Genomic DNA, 16,734 nt, shown 5'->3' with positions numbered 1-16,734 from the left:
GTGGGATGGGGGGGGGACCAGGCAGGGGGGTCATAAAGGTAATTTATGACATGCCACAAACAGAGCCAGAGCGGGGAAGCTGACTTTGCACCTACTGATTGCTGCAAGTATCTGTATTCATTTGCTATGCAGCGAGCGTAGCTGGGCTGCTCCCAGTAGGCCACCCCACGATGATCCAGCGCGCAGCGTCGACTAGTGGTGCCTGTAGGGTGGGGGGCAAGAGACAGAGAGAGACAGAGAGAGAGAGAGAGAGAGAGAGAGAGAGAGAGAGAGAGAGGGAGTAAAGGACAGAGGTGGAGGACAAAAAAGGGAGAGAAAGGAAACAAAATCAAGAAGGGAGGGGGAGTGCGAGCAACACAAAGAGGGAGAGAGGGAGAGAGAGAGAGAGGGAGAGGGCAGGAGAGGGTGGGAGAGAGAGGAGATCATAGATATCTTTATAATTTCACCTGGCAGCCTATGCATTGCTGCAAGGCCAGGGTTCAAGAAAAAACGGCAGATGTTATGAAAACAAAAGCAAAGCAGAACATCAGGATCAGTAAACACACTTATAATCAAAACTGATGGCTGCTTGCTCAACAAACAACTAAGCATTTGCATGTACGAATGAGTGGTTTGCACCCACCACACACACACACAAAACATATAAATGCACAGATGTGAAAATTGTTGAATATATCATCACAGCACAAAATATCTGCCCACACGCACATCAACACATCAAACACACTGTTGCCACTCAACCCTCTCACACACACACACACACACTCTTAATTCCCATCGCTGTCAGCCTGTCAAGTTCGTTTGTTGCATCTGCCACTCTGTGGGCACTGCCACACCTAAAATAAGCAGCTTCCTAACACACACACACACATACACACACACACACACACACACACACGCCCACTCACCACCAGAGCCGAGCCAGGGAGATTATAGCTGCGCTACTGCAACCTTATCCCCACACTCCAGCTTGCTGACTATTAAAAAACGACAACAACAAAAAAAATGCCAGTCCCTCAGCAGCTCCCCACCCCCTCCCTACGCCCACCCAGCCAGAACGTGTCAGGCACCCGGTCTCCAGCAGGAGACGACCGGTAGCCCCCATCTAACCCCCACTCTCCCCGCCCCCCCCATGTCGGGCTCAGCCAAGCAGGGCCACGCACCTCCGCATGCCACCACCTGAGATAAATCAAACTCCCACACCCCCATAACATCCCCGGCGGTCCAGCCCCCGAACAGCCTGGCATGCCACAGCACAGCACGGCACAACGTGGCTCCACTCTCACCAGAGCCCTGCAGTGCAGAGCGGCAGGCTGGCGTGTGGCACAGAATTGCATGGTGCCCCAGTGCCACGCTACAGTGCCGGGCGCTGCATGGGAGGCGTGAGAGCCGCACGCGGGCACAGCTCAGTATGTGTGTGCGTGTGTGTGTGTGTGTGTGTGTGTGTGTGTGTGTGTGTGTGTGTGAGTGGGTGGGTGCGCTGGCACGGTGACACAGCACGTTGCGGCACGCCAGCATCCCAGCCCCGGCGCTCTCAGCATAATCTCCTCCTGCCTCCTCAGCGCTCGCCTCAACACCTGGCCTCACTCATCCTCACCCCCCCCCCCCCCCCCCCCCACACACACACACCTCCTTCCTCTGTCCCTGCTGTTGCTGCGTGTGGCTTTCCTTTTTTTTTTGGTTAAATCCTCCATCCCACTCACTTGCTTCTCTTTCTCTCCCTCCCTCCCTCCCTCTCTACCTTTCTCTCTAACCAGCTTTCGTTTTTTTTTCTCCCTCCCTCGCTTTACCGGCGGCCACCAACCGCAGCCTCTGGCACCTGCCGCCTTCAAGGACACAATGGCCACGTGGTGCTGCTGCTCGGCCTCCGCGCGGTGTGAGAGCCAGAGCGAGGTGTGGGGGACGGTCTCTGTGTGTGTGTGTGTGTGTGTGTGTGTGTGTGTGTGTGTGTGTGTGTGTGTGTGTGTGAGAGTATGTGTGTGTGTGTGTGTGTGTGTGTGTGTGTGTGTGTGTGAGAGAGTATGTGTGTGTGTGTGTGTGAGTGTGTGAGTGTGTGTGTGTGAGAGCATGTGTGTGTGTGTGTGTGTGTGTGTGTGTGAGAGTATGTGTGTGTGTGTGTGTGTGTGTGTGTGTGTGTGTGTGTGTGTGTGTGTGTGTGTGAGAGTATGTGTGTGTGTGTGTGTGTGTGTGTGTGTGTGTGTGTGTGTGTGTGTGTGAGAGTATGTGTGTGTGTGTGTGTGTGTGTGTGTGTGTGTGTGTGTGTGTGTGAGTGTGTGTGAGGGGGGTTGGGGTGTCGGGAGGCAGGCCGGATCACAACAGTGTGACTACAATGTCCCGCATGGAGCCACAGCCAGACAATAGCGCACAAACAGCGGGTCACTATCTGCCCTTCATGGATAAAGCAACAAGGGTGCACAGCTTGTACTGAGTGAGTGGATGCTCTCTGCCTCTCTCTATCTCTCTGTGGCTCTGCGTCCGTATCCCTCTCTCCTCTCTTTCGTCTTCCTTTCTTCTCTCTCCCTCTCTATCCTGACAGTGACACTGAACTATGTGTTATTGAAATCCAACTCTATAGTCCAGGAAGGCCGTCTATCTTCTGTCTTACCGTCTAAGTCTACCTTCTCCTTTGATCCGTCTTTTCCCTTTTTGGCTCCAATAAAATGTCTTTGCATGCATGCTAAGGTCACTGCTGTGCAAATGGATATGTCTCTTTTATAAACCATCATGGCAGATTGCAGAGCATTTCTCAGTCACACACGACAGGGATATATTCATCAGCATTGTGCAGTGCATACGACACATGAATACATTAGCAAGAATAATCATCCAAAAAGAAACCACAAAAAAACCCCACAAAAAATCACCCTCCGCAAAGAGAATTATTCATTTTAATCTGGTGGGAATCTGGGTGTAGTTTCACCTCACGGCTGATCATGCCTGGCCTGAGAGTGTGCCCACTACACTACACTACCCATAGCTCTGCTGTGTGTACGTACCTGTAGCGTTGGGGGGGCACCTGTTGAAGGCAAGTTCACCAGATGGTGTTCGTCTCCAGAGCATGGAGACGGCGTAGTCCTCAGGACAGATCTCATACGGAGCTAGACGAGAGATGGAGAAGAAAGGAAATGGGTCAGTTGTTCAACAGGAAAGCTTTCAAAGGATCGTGACAAAAGGAGCAAAGCTGAGATATACTCCATCACACTTTGACCAAACTTGGATTGATCAACATTATTGAGTAACCCTTGAAGGAGTATGGAATATCTAGCCCTGGTCTGTATGTGTCTGCAGGGATCCCTGGACAGGGTAATGTTTCCTAGAGCCTTCTTAACGCTATGTCATTCTATGTAAACTATACCTTGAGCTGTACCTTAACTTATTCAATACCTTCTCTCAGAAATAATTTCATAAGATTGGTCTGAACCCCTTTTAGCTATACATTCATGATTCCAGAAACATTTTTTGAAGGTATACATAGGATGACTTACTTCAGGGGAACTCTTAAGAGATGGTTTGGGAAACACTCAAAATCACAGCATACATAGCAAAGACACCCAGTAACTGCTAAACTTTAAATAGTTCTTCAGGTTACTATTGGCCACCATAATAGTATTCTTTTTGCACCTGTTCAAAATGTATAGTTCATTCCAAGAAACCTTTTTCATCTTGATACCCAAATTGAGGAAGTTGGTGCAATATCACTTAAATGGAAAGGATCTAGGTGATACAATCACGACAATGTCTGAGATATCTATAATAATACCTTTACATGATTGTTGCTCGCATGAAAATGCTTTTTGCTTTTTTGCTGCCACTTTGCAATGTTGATTATCTTGGAAAATCCGAATTGTGCACAATCTTCTTTGGAGAGTGACAGCGAGCAAAACTACACCACCTCATTATTACAATTGCCATAGAGAGAGGAACTATCTCCATGGAAGCCCAGACAAAGTGAGAGAATCAATGTCGTCATTTACGAGGATAAATTAATCATCTGCTCCGCACCATATCAAAAGCAAGGGAGGCTTCGTCTACACCAAGTCTCAGAAACTAGGGGTGCTGTTTTCCCATATTAAATAATAATACCCTGCAGACACTGACATGCACACAGAGAATAGCAGAGAAAGAGAGGGGAGGGAGGGAGACTGCGAGGGAGGGAAAAAAGAGATAATTATCTTCACATGCCCGTTCTCTTTTTTATTCAGCGTCTCTCTCTTTCTGTCTTGTTGGCTATTCAGAGTTAATTGACTCTCAGGGCTCAATTACCCAGAGGGGTTACCTGGGCAACGCTGGTCGCTGCACTTGCGGACTTCCTCCCCCGTGCCATCGCACTGCTGGCCCGTGGTGGCCGCCCCTTGGCACACGCGCGCCCGCTTCTGCCACCCGCCGTCGCACGATTTGGAGCAGCCACTCCACGGCCCCCAGGGGTTCCACTGCCCGTTAGCTGGAGGGCACCAAGAGAAAACACACACACACACACACACACACACACACACACACACACACACACACACACACACACAAATAGCCATGAGCTGTGAGTTCTGACTGATGGTTAGTGCCAGCGCTTTTATTCCATTTCAGCCTATTCAATGCATTTAATGCATCCAAAGCCTTTGCTTCATAAAAGTCGGACACTTTGTCCTGTTTCAATCTTGATAATGTGCTCTGACCTTCATGTGACCACACCACCTTGAAACAATAGTTTAGTTACGGCCCAGATGCAAAAGAACAATTATGTTAAGTGTGCTGACGAGGACTGTCAAATCGACTCTTCGGCGTCCGAGCAAACTAAATGCATCTATTTCTGCTTCTTGCTCGGATGCAGACATTTTATGTGTGTTTTATGGTACCCAGACACATTATAAACCACGTTTTTGGCCAAAATCTTGCTTGATTCCATTAATGAAATCATTACGGTGGGGCTTGTAATAATCACATACAAGTCTCTTTCTCCTGAGTAATGGGAGACATGCCGACACGGGTGATAATTCGACTCACTTTGCCAATATTAAAACACATTTTATGATAAAGATTCAAAGAGCAGCCCCATGCTTTACAGCCTTTTAATGAACACCATAAAATCTTGCATCCCAAAAAGAAGGCAGATACTCATGGCCAGGGCATACATTACGTGGCCTTGTCTGAAAATGTAGAATAAGCATGAAAAGCGATAGCGAAAGCAAAGAATAGCGATTTCTGCATTTGACCTGAATTTACCGTCCCGTCCACCCCCACCCTGTAACCCCATGTCCAAGGACAAATTTGCAAAGCATTAATGCTTTCATGTGCGCACAAAAAAAATGACTCTCGTCTTAGCATGAGAAGGAGAAGCTTCTACTGACATGAAAAATCTTGTGGAGAAAGCGAGCGATGAAAAGCCTCATAGAGCCTGGTGCAGAAATATTCCTTTGACGGGATTCAGAAGCATATTGGATAGTATCTGACGATACAGTGAATGCCTGAGAGATCAGACCACTGCTCAAACCCTGGCAAACACTCTACGCCTGCAGAAATCTCAGTGCCTTATAGTTCGTAGAGAGCAACAGACCACAGCTTTCTTTTGTTTTCCTTGTTGTGTTAGGTAATGTAGACAGAAATACATACACGAAAGATCACGTATAAGTTTATTTTCACCAGCTGATTTAACTTCCCACCTCCTTGAGGCATTGTTGTAAACAGCTTCTGTGGCACAAATACTTTATTCTTTGTCGGCTGGCTCCTCACAGAGAAACAATTGTTCAGCTAGTTTTCAGGTGGTTACAAAGCAGGTAACATCTTTTAAAACAAACAAATGAGAGGACCAAACATGGTCATATCTGAACGTCTCCTCTGTTTTGGTCCAAGTATCTGTGTGTGAAATCCACAGGTGCTTAAAATGACTGCAGCTGGAAGGGTACACCTTGTTTTCCACGTTCCAAGAATTAAATTGAAAAAATGGAACGTCTTCAGTCAATATCTGTCAACTTACATCTGTTTTTGAATTGTATTCCATCTCTGTGGTCGGTCAAGGAGCTTAGTCCCATGACTACATTCTGCACCTGTTCTCACTCAGATCTCAAAGACAATCACTTCAAAGACACCAAAGTGGGACTCGCTTCGCTTTCTTTTCTCTTTCAAAACAACAGAGCCATTCTTTGTAATTGCGTTCACCTGGCCAGACTGTCTCACATTATAAAAGAAATGATAAATAATACCACTCGCTACGGGTATATTTAGAGGGCTTCACAGAAACATACAATTCAGTGTAAGATATATTTATACTGACTCAGGCTTATTCTTGACTAGAACAAAAACACGGGACAGGGGGCCCTCACCCAGGCGTGTCACGAGGCAAGACAGTGATAAATGATCTTGGCACAGAGCTAATTCTGGAGTGAACCTGCTGGTTGTGCAAATGTGTACAGATGAGGGAAAGGCCATCCTATTTACTGTGTGGTTACTGAAATTAAAATCGCTAATGGCACGCTTTTTAAAAGAGAGGCTGAGCTCTCAAATCACGTGCTTAAGCAAACCCTGTCATAAACAGGTGAGGGGCCTTCCGAGTCTTTGATGCATTTGACGCAGAGGTGTGTGAGTGACAGATAACTTCTCTGTACAGTGACCGCGTCTAACTGGGTTATTTCGACCACAATATTTAACCCAGCGACAACCTCCCCCATTTTCTCTCCTGCCATGTGCACTCATATTAAAACATATTATCAGCTGACACTCTGATGCAAACATATGGCACAATCATGGCTGTAATTACATCGCCCATGCTGAATATCCTTCCACGCGGTGTCATTTAACACGGAAATTAAATCAGCCTATTTCGACGCCAAATGCCATTGAGTTATAATGGAATTTGACAGGAAAATTGCCTGATTAAATTCCAGCCTTGGACTACAAAGACAATTACTGCTGTTGGAGTGGGCTGTGTGTCTATGTGTGTCTTCCTATCTCTGCAGCCCTCCCTTGGCTGCAGAGACCATGGTGATACCACAGCATATGGGGGTTAACTTGGAGGGCAGATGGGTCCATTCTCCGCCCTGGGCAGCCGGGGTTGTGTGACTGTCTGTGAGGACGCAGGGCACTACTGCAGCTGTTGCTCTAAGTGGAGGCTCAGGGTAGAGGTGGGGGTATGTGGAGAAAGGAAAAATGTCACTTTCTGTTTTCTATCCTACTAGGAGCAGGAGCACCTTGTTATTGTGGTGTTGTTACTGGAAACCAGGGCAGAGTGGAAGGGTATGTGTGTGTGTGTGTGTGTGTGTGTGTGTGTGTGTGTGTGTGTGTGTGTGTGTGTGTGTGTGTGTGTGTGTGTGTGTGTGCGTGTGCGTGTGCATGTGTGTGTGTGTGTGTATGTGTGTATTTACATGTTTTGGGGTTGTTGTGGTATATAAAAATGGCACATTGTTTGTTTGCCTCTGCAGCCCAGGTTGACGCCGGCACCTAAGAGATGCTATTGCAGGAACAGAGGGGAGATCACAGTGCTGGGCAGACCCATGTGTGTGTGTGTGTGTGTGGGGGGGGTGGCAATTGGCCATTCTCTTACCTGTGCAGTCGGGGTTATAGCACTCCCTGCTCTCGGCCCAGTGACCCCGGCACTCGGATCCCCCGTGGGCAGCAGCCGAGCACTGGCGCGTCCTCTGCTGCGTCCCGTTGGCACAGGTCACTGAGCAGTCGCTCCAGGAGCTCCACTCCTGCCACTGGCCATCCACTGGAGCAGTCGAGCGTGACCCAAACACATGCAGAATGAATGCACGCCCCACCCGGAGGCCACAGCAGAAGAAAAAATAAAATAGAAGAAGAGGAGGAAGGAAAACATGAGAAAGAAGAAGAAAGATACTGTCTGTTTGCCTGCTCTCCTGTACTTCAGACCTATAGACCTCTGTGCTCCTAAACTCCTTCATCCACTTCAGGGCCAGTGAGGGAAGGCGTCAGGAAAGTGGATTTTAAAGCCCCATCAAGCCCCTCCATCCTTTTCAGCTGATCTGGATAGGATCTGATTCAGCTGTCAACTGGAATTTGTTAACCTGGAGTCGTCTTTTTATCATGTAGTTTTGAAGAATAAACATGATCCTGCTAAGATGCTATTTCTGGACCCTGGCTTTGTTGTTTTATGTTTGCAAGTAATTATCGAAGTCGTTTTGTTTTCTCCTGTGTGCTAAAGTCTTGAGGGGAAAATGCACTGTATAGCCTCACTCGAAAGAAAATGGATCTGAATTTATCTTTATTCAATTTATCTAATATCTGTACGTGTAATAAAACTAAGCCATTCAAAAAGATGCAATAGAACGGTGTGCACTGAAGCCGTAATACTGTACTCCAACAAGGGTGATTACCAGTACGAAAAAAAATGTGTTCATAAGCATTTCTAAGGTGCACAAAGGAGTAATTCACGGTAATTTGGCAATTTTCGGTGAAAGTGAGCATGTTAAAATTGGTGATTGGAGTGGGGGCAGGTGCCACGTTTCAATCTCAACCTGCGTTCACCGCTACAAAAAAAATGGTTTTCCAGAGGAGCCTGTAGGCTAACCAATGTTTGCCTGTAGGCAAGTGTTTCTGTCGAGGCTAAATGACTACACAAGAAAAGAAAAAAAATCAGTGCGGAAGAAAATAGCCGTTAATTGCCTTTGCCCCGAAACAGGCTGCGGCTTTTAAGAGCAAGCCTGACAAACAAAGCATCTAGGATTGGACATAGCGGCAATCTGTCAGTTACCAGAAGCAAAGCCAAACATTTGCAGTGTGGAAAAACTCATCATCGCTAATCTGCTTAGCATTCACGGGCAATTGCGGCTAAGTGATTTTCACTTCAGCAGAACGGTGTTGACTCTACCAGTGGTGCCCAGCTCGTGTGTGTGTGTGTGTGTGTGTGTGTGTGTGTGTGTGTGTGCGTGTGCGTGTGCGTGTGCGTGTGCGTGTGTGTGTATGCGTGTGTGTATGTTTTTCCACTGCGCCCACGGCCCGTCACGTGTGCAATTTAAACACCAGACACAGAACTGTACATGCAGGCACCTGGCCTGGTCCTGCTAAACCACTAAAACACAAAGCAATTGATCTTGTGATGTGACTCCATGGGCAGCTGCTGCCACGCGTCCTATCCCCCCCATCCCCACTGCCCCCAACCTACTCCGATGTCACCTAACGCTAGATGAGCTTTGATTCTCTTCAGCTGGGGGTGGGAGGGGGATTCAGCACATAGGATTGAGGAGGGACAGGGCGGCTCTGTGTAGAAAGTAATTTTCTAAAATCATCCTCAAAGGGACGGTGGGCTTCTCAAGATCCGAAATCCAAGAGGAGCGGTCTTCAATTTAGGGGCCAAATTGATTACGGTCGGAGGTGAGATTGAAACGTGAGATGCCCGCTTTCCCTCCCTGGGCAAAATCTCAAGATAGGATTCGGAATGTTTGTGAGACACTCTCATGGGAACTCGAGACGAAGAGGATGAGACGATGGGCGGCGGGGGAAAGAGAGAGGGACGGAGGGACAAACCTGGGCAGAGGGCGATGTTGCAGAGCTTGCTCTGGGTCTCTGGGCCGTCGCAGGCCCTGCCTCCGTGCTGGGGGGGGACGCAATTCCTCGACCGTGTCCGGTGGCCACGCCCGCAGGTGAACGAGCACAGGCTCCAGGGCGACCACTCCTCCCAGACGCCATGCACTGCAGACAGACGACAGGACTTACAGAGGCTACTCCATCTTAGTCTCTCTTTCTCTCTCTCTCTCTCTCTCTCTCTCTCTCTCTCTCTCTCTCTCTCTCTGTCTCTCACTCACTCACTCTCTATCTCTCTTGCAAACACATACTGAACAACTAACAAAAACACATACACACTAACACATGGACCGGCATGTGAACACACATTGGATTGCACAAATACACGCAAATACACACACACACGCGCACACACACCCCCATGAGCACACACACAGACTGGTCATTAAGTAAAAAGAGATGAGCATGCCTGCTAGCATCACCCTGGCCAAAGGACAGGACAGGTCTCTGCTCACTGTCACACCAACCTTGTCCAAAGCCAGAATGCTTTAACTAACACCGATGGGACATTCAAGGTCATCCTACACATTTGTTTAACCGAGTCCAACTACTGCCCATTTAGGCATGGGTAAAAGCCTTTGGCTGTATTCGCCTCATTGCTAAAAGTCGGTGCAAAATGTTATGCTGTTGCAGTGTTGTGTTGCGCCTTCCAGTTCATGCTCTAAAAGACCTCATCTAACCATCCAGAATTTTCCACTTTTCAAAATGTCAGCTCCATTAAAGACCTAAAAGCAGACACATTTTAAGCATCCAGTGTGAAAACTACCAACGAAATATCATAAACCACAGAGACAAATTTGAATTAAAAGACATTTGATTTGACTGATTCTACAAATGCTAAAGGTTAGCTGGCCAGATTCTTCACCAGAGACCATTAGCGCTTACGCTAAGCAAACATTTCACCTTGAGCTCCATCATTAAACCTTATCAGGAGTGAAGGGAGTTAAACGACTGTTCATCTCAGAGCAATGCAGCAAAGGTAGCCAAGACGTCGAAACCAATCTGATGGACTAGACCGAGGAGCTCAATTCACTACTCACAACATGACAACTGACATCGATTGTCACCGAGATTTATGATAGCTGTCACGCCACATTTATGACGTATCGTTCGGACCTTATGATGGGAAACTCAACTAAAGGGTTAACACCTCTGCTTGTGTCAGTGCTAGTTGCTATCTCTGGTGTCCCATCACACAGCAGTTCAACTTAATCTGGTCATCAGTGTCAAGGCTACAGGGCCGTAAGCCCCTCTTTCCAGTTCCCTTACTGCCTAATGAAAACTTTAAGGCCAACTCAAACAGTATTAATTAAAAGCAAACTCCCATTGTGCATGTGCACACTGAAAAGGTAAAGGGAGGCTACAAAGCGTGTGTACTGTAAAAGGACGTAGGTTCAAGAAGTCAGCTTTTGATTTTTTTTATCTGCCTGCAGCCCATCGTTTTTATCTGTCTGCAGTCCATCATCTTAAAAGGGAACACTTCCAAGGTAGGTGAAGAGCCTCTTTGATATGCACAATAAATTGAAATGGACATTTGAAAAATGATATTCTTTGTAAAACTTTGATGTGGGTGTTGGGTAGGGGAGCGTGTGCCTACCAGAATGGTGTTCTCAGTCTGAATCTAATTAAACCTCAATGTCTTTTTCCTATTTCAACAAAGTTTCATCAGCCTCTTTAAGCATGAAGGTAAGGTAAAAATCAAGTATTTAAAACCATGGCAAGATACTCATCACCTCAGAAATGTATCAGGCTCAGAAATATTTCCGTAATGTCTCCCCTTGCGAAAGACTCTCACAGAAAGATGTCTTCAATATCCTCGCCCACTAGCTGTGCCACAATTCTTCACAGAAATCACTCCCCAAAAACAACATCACATTACCCTAGTCTTAAAAAACAGACTTAGACCATTAAGCGCAAGTCTGAAATGCACCTGGGGGAAAATGAGTGATTTTATTTGTCTGGCTCAGTTATGTCTAGTTCCTTATTCTGCATTATATGTGGTCAGCAGGCAGAGACGTGCCCTGGGATAGCATTGGGACTATGGGGATTCAGTACCGCATCTCTGAGCAGAAAAACTCTCATGTTAATACAAAACACACTCAAGGCATGCTCAACTAAAGGACGGTAGGCTGCTAAAGAACGGTAAAAATTGGATTCCAGATGAACTTCGGGCTGAACCTTTAAGACAAATAGTTTTTCTGAATGATTTCTACACCCTCTTCTGTGAGTTTAACGAAAGGGCGACCCCTGATGCCGAACAATGACCCAGTCCTTGATCGCTGTATATTTTAATGCTAAGTAAGTCGCTGACAAAATGTCAGCTTCTGTTGTGTGGTGGAATTCTTATTAGCTGGCAGAGGAAAGCTTTTCTTTGACCTAAAGCACACACAAAAAAAAGCAATTGGAAGCAATCTTAGCTGTCCCAACAGACTGAAATGCTACTGATTTTAAATAAATACGTTGAAATAAGAAGAGTGCTGGACTGGGCCTACCACTTAAGAGATGAGAGGGCCTACCAGGGAGATGTAATGTGCTGAAATACCACAGTGATAGAAGGATGGATTGGACTGTTTAGCTCAGCAGAGGACTTGGCTGTGGCTTTTGTATGTGTCACTGATACCAGCATTACCTCCATTGGCTCCCTCTCTCTGTGAGATGAATGAAGGACTGAATCAAATATGTTTTGGCCTCAAACTCCCACACACACACCAAAAATAAAAATAAAAAGCTGAGGGGTCTTTTGCTGGTCTTAAATTATTTCTGAGTAGGAAGAGGGTAGAGTGCCTGGCTAGATTGAATGCCACCAAAAAAAAAGAAGTCAGTTCTTATGTGCAGTTTTGCAAAGCAAACTTCATACCTGGAAGAAAGCATCTACTGAGTATTGGTTTTAAGGAAACACATTTCAATGAAATAAATATAAATCTAAAGATGCATAGATGGATGTGATTGTGGATGAAATATTATGAAATATATAAAATAATAATATGCAAGACATTCATAAAAGCTATCACAAGCAGCATTTCAGAACACAACTTATAACAATAATGACAATAAGAAGAATATGAATAATAAGGGTAATAAATACTTGCATGGCACTCACATTCAAGGCAAGCGGAGCAACAACATGACAAGACAACAACACAAGCACACAGGGTGAACACACACACACACAAACACACACACACACACACACTCTCTCTCTCTCTCTCACACACACACACACATTCAGAATTCAAAGCATACATAACTAACACTACCTGGACAGAGCGCAGTGTTATTGCAAACCCTTGACTCTCTTAAAGGGCCGGTGCAGTGCGTTCCGTAAGGCGAGATACACGTTCTGGTGCGCACCTGCGAGCCTTGACCGCAGGTGACCGAGCAAGAGCTCCACTGGGACCACTCCTCGGCACCAGTCTCACCTGCGTGGGAGAAGGGCGACACCAGTTAAAAGCAGCAACATAGTCACATGATAGCCCTGTAGGGTGGGTGGGGGTATGGGGCCTTAGTGGCCTAAGAGAAGGGGGAGGGCTAAAAAAGGAAAGTTACATCAGGTCACCATTATATGGAAGAGGCTGAAGGTAGAAGGAGGACAGGCCGAGTATCGGGGGTGGAGGTGGAGGGGGGTTGTGGGTGTCTTTTCAATTATTTATCTGTCGTAACGACAACCCTGTAACTAATGGAAATTTTTAAATACCAAATACTTGCTGAGATTACCCTCCAGGTTTAGTGCGCTTGCTGGAGGGTGAATTGAAGTACAAATTGGAATGATTAGGAGTTCGGCTTGGCAGCTAGTTTCTCACTGCTTAGCATGAATAGCACATTTTGTGTATAATTCTGTGTTTGGGGTCGGATCATTGATGCCTTCAGTTCTTTACAGCACTCCCAGATGTGTGACCTCAGTGTAACTTCTGGATTGGGTCTCCTTGTTGGCTAATAGCTGCCTAGCAGTCTAAGCTTGATCTCAGTCTCCTCTGATAGGGCATGCAAGAGGCTCGACAAAAATCAAACAAAATGCATTTAGAGAGCGAAACACAAAAACCAAACCAAACCATGAACAAGGGAAATGTCAAAACATAATAGAACATGTACATACCATGCATAAAAAAATGGACACTAGTTAGAGAGAGAGATGCTGCTTGAAAGTGTGTTAGACTCCAAAGAGGTTCAGGGTATAAAGGTACCCAAAGCAGTGGAACAGAAAGGCAGAGTAAAAATAATCAGAACATGGAACTTGCGGGTTTATGACTTCACTCTAAAAAGGTGGTCCCTTGACAACCAAGGAAAGAACTAATGCATATGTATGAGTGGACTCATATCTAAAATTCAACCTTCTGTGTAATCAATAGTTGAGCAATATTGATAAGAGAGACCAAAGTGATTTCCTCCATAATATTCAGCAGATCAAAGCATTTAAAAAAATAGCTAAAAGGTGCAGATGGATGCTGATTTCATACATTTTCTGCCAGGTTGCGAGGAGAAGAGGAACGACTAGACTTTTGCCACACTGCAGAGTTCTGGGTCACATTGCGTGCTAGCTGCAACTATGTGAAGACAAATGCAGACAAAACATCTCGGATTGTCACAGGCATATGAAGCATTTACAAGCCACTCTGGATGATGCAGAGGACCTTGCCACACGCTAAAAGAGTTTTCCAGTGGTCCACTCAGGCGTTTGAGACAAATGCCATCACAGTACGTTCTCAGCATCATGCACAGTCAGTCATAAATGATTTATAAGTGCTCCATATAGTATGCAGTGTTTATAAATAATTTATAAAATTGCTATATATATATATAGCATATATATATATATATAATGTATTGAGTTGCATCTAGTAGGCGGTGTGGCCCACTGGTGTTGTATAACCCTGTTACAACCCATTCATCTGATAATATCTGTAGTATGCGGGTATATAGGTGTTATTCAATTTTGCAGGGATAAAATGCAGCAATTGTGTCACTGGGCAAAAAATAAGCATGGCTGTGAGTTGTAATTCCCAATGTACCAGCGCTGGCTGGTCTAAGAAGGACTGCCTTTAATTTGTCTGACTCCAATTTTGAAACGGGCCCATTGATTATTTGAAAATTGACCACCTGATAGGCCTGTTAATGAGCGTTTCCCTAACATTTCCACAGTGGCCCTCATCAATGCCAATGACTGGAAATCCTTTGTAATGTTGGATTTTTGCAGATAATCACAATTGTGTGCGTATGTAAATCAGGCTTATGGCAACCACCAAAACACCTATTCAAATGCCCTGGAATGCTGAATAAAGGAAGAAAAACACGATGGCCTCTCCGGCAGCAGGATTCCCTAGACGTGGAAAATTTGCCAAATCAACCAATATGGAAAATTTTTAGTATTTTTTTAGTATTTGTATTATTTTATTTCTATGACAACTATTCATTTGATTACATATTTATATCTGTCCACAACGAGGCAAGGACCATTTATGTCGTAATAAAGAATGGAGGGTCACATCTGCTCTAGCACTAAACTGTTTTTCAGCTCCGAATACATTCAGATGTGTCTGAAATCTTATGACGCTCTCAGGATGCTGTAATTGAACCACTGTGTCTATGATGGTAAAAGTTTAAGGAGCAATAAAATCTTCAAGAAATAAAAAGCTTTTAACATTATTGAGATGATCATATATTGGACTGAAAGGTGGATCAATTTGCCGTATAAAGCAGCACAGGATATTCAAAGCAGGCGGTTCATGAATGGATAAACTAAAAGCACAACACAGGATGACTTGTAAAGAGACAGATAGTACAGACACAGCCACACAACTGGAGCGGAGGCAACCGCTGTTAGGGTTTAGTAAACAGTGTTTTTGCAAATCAACGTGATAATGCACAAGTGGGCTGAGCAAATGTCACATGCAGCACAGGAACACGGCGAACAAAAACAAACAAAACAGGATAGAGACAGACTGGCTCAGAAACCAAAGCAGGAAAAAAAAAGGAAAAATAAACAGAAAGCCACATGACAATTAGCTAGGCAACTGAAGTCCCCACATTGCATCTCTTTATTATGGCCGACGGAATGAGAATAGATGGAGTAGGAAATCATAAGGAACAGAAAATCAGAAAAGCAAAAAGTAAAACGTCCAGAGACAAACTGAGAAAATCTCCTCACAGTTACTTAAACTACGTGTGTAAAGAGAGGAATCTGCAACCCTTCTGATGCTGAGAAATGATCATATTAACATGGCAATGTCTTATGTCATTTTAGCTAACAGTTTATTAAGTTCCTCGAGGAATTTTAACATGTCTGACTTAGGTCTTAAAATGCCTTTAATTTTGCAATATATGAATTTGTTTTCTGCATCATCTCCCCATTTTAATGAAATAACAATCATTACACTCTATTGCTGGTTTCTGCGGTCTAACGATGAAACAGCATGAACATCGACTGTGCTTTTTTCTGAAAGTACAGTAGACACACTGAGGAGAGTATGAGATCTATCTTATGAGTTTTTAATATCGGACCATAAAGGAGAGAAAGAGAGAGAAATCAGAGTAAGAAACACTGTCACTTAAAAAAAGGGTGCAGTACAAGAGAGAGCATGCAAGAAGCTTAGATGGAAATTAAGTTTAGATAACAAAATCAAAGGAAAGAAACATAACTATTCAATTACCAGTTTGTGCCATAAATTTAGCAGACTCATCTTGCTCCTGTCGACCCTTTGTGTCATGAACTGACCTCGGCCGCTGACTTTTTACAGTATTCTCTCCGATCATTCCAAATTCTAGGGACAGAATAAAGGTTCATGAAAGCTAGGCTTGGACAAATGACTTCAGAGAATAGAAAAAGCTTAACACAGGACCCTGCAGGTGCGTATCGACGGCAGGACAAGGCTAGAAACAAAGATCACACATAGATAAAATTATTTAAACGTGTCATTTTTGTGTTTACTTTAAAACAAAACAATGTAACTGTTTACCAGTGGTGAGTTGGGGGGGGGTATTAATTGTGTTTGAAAGCACAGCTAATACACATAAGCATACATGCAAATCAACTCACATCGCTTTTGACAAGATATTAACTTTCATCCCCACCCTCCCCTCCCCCCTTAAGAAAGAAAGAAAGAAAAACAAAGGAGAATGAAAGTAAAAATGTGTAAGCTGTCTGAAAGCCACAGAGGTAGGAGGGCATGGACATAACATGCTATTGATCCACAATTTCTGCAACAGATTTGT

The 16,734-nt window shown here is 45.0% G+C and overlaps 1 protein-coding gene across 5 annotated transcripts in view; it reads right to left on the bottom strand.

The window, feature by feature from the left end:
* Positions 1 to 16,734, bottom strand: part of adgrb3 (adhesion G protein-coupled receptor B3) — a 143,574-nt gene that overhangs the window by 65,583 nt on the left and 61,257 nt on the right. For 4 of the 5 annotated variants that reach the window (XM_031578853.2, XM_012816972.3, XM_031578851.2 and 1 more), the window contains exons 3-9: positions 16,173 to 16,283; positions 12,786 to 12,947; positions 9,472 to 9,636; positions 7,532 to 7,696; positions 4,277 to 4,441; positions 2,997 to 3,098; positions 96 to 202 (exon numbers count right to left, since the gene is read on the bottom strand). In XM_031578853.2, the coding sequence (XP_031434713.1) occupies positions 96 to 202; positions 2,997 to 3,098; positions 4,277 to 4,441; positions 7,532 to 7,696; positions 9,472 to 9,636; positions 12,786 to 12,947; positions 16,173 to 16,283 (977 nt within the window). The remainder of the gene's footprint in view (positions 1 to 95; positions 203 to 2,996; positions 3,099 to 4,276; positions 4,442 to 7,531; positions 7,697 to 9,471; positions 9,637 to 12,785; positions 12,948 to 16,172; positions 16,284 to 16,734) is intronic. The other variant, XM_031578854.2, reaches the window with a different exon arrangement.

Source organism: Clupea harengus, chromosome 13 (genome assembly GCF_900700415.2).
Source record: "Clupea harengus chromosome 13, Ch_v2.0.2, whole genome shotgun sequence".
NCBI lineage: Eukaryota > Metazoa > Chordata > Actinopteri > Clupeiformes > Clupeidae > Clupea > Clupea harengus.
The sequence above is the reverse complement of the archived record's forward strand: the minus strand, read 5'-3'. Positions and strand labels throughout refer to the sequence as shown.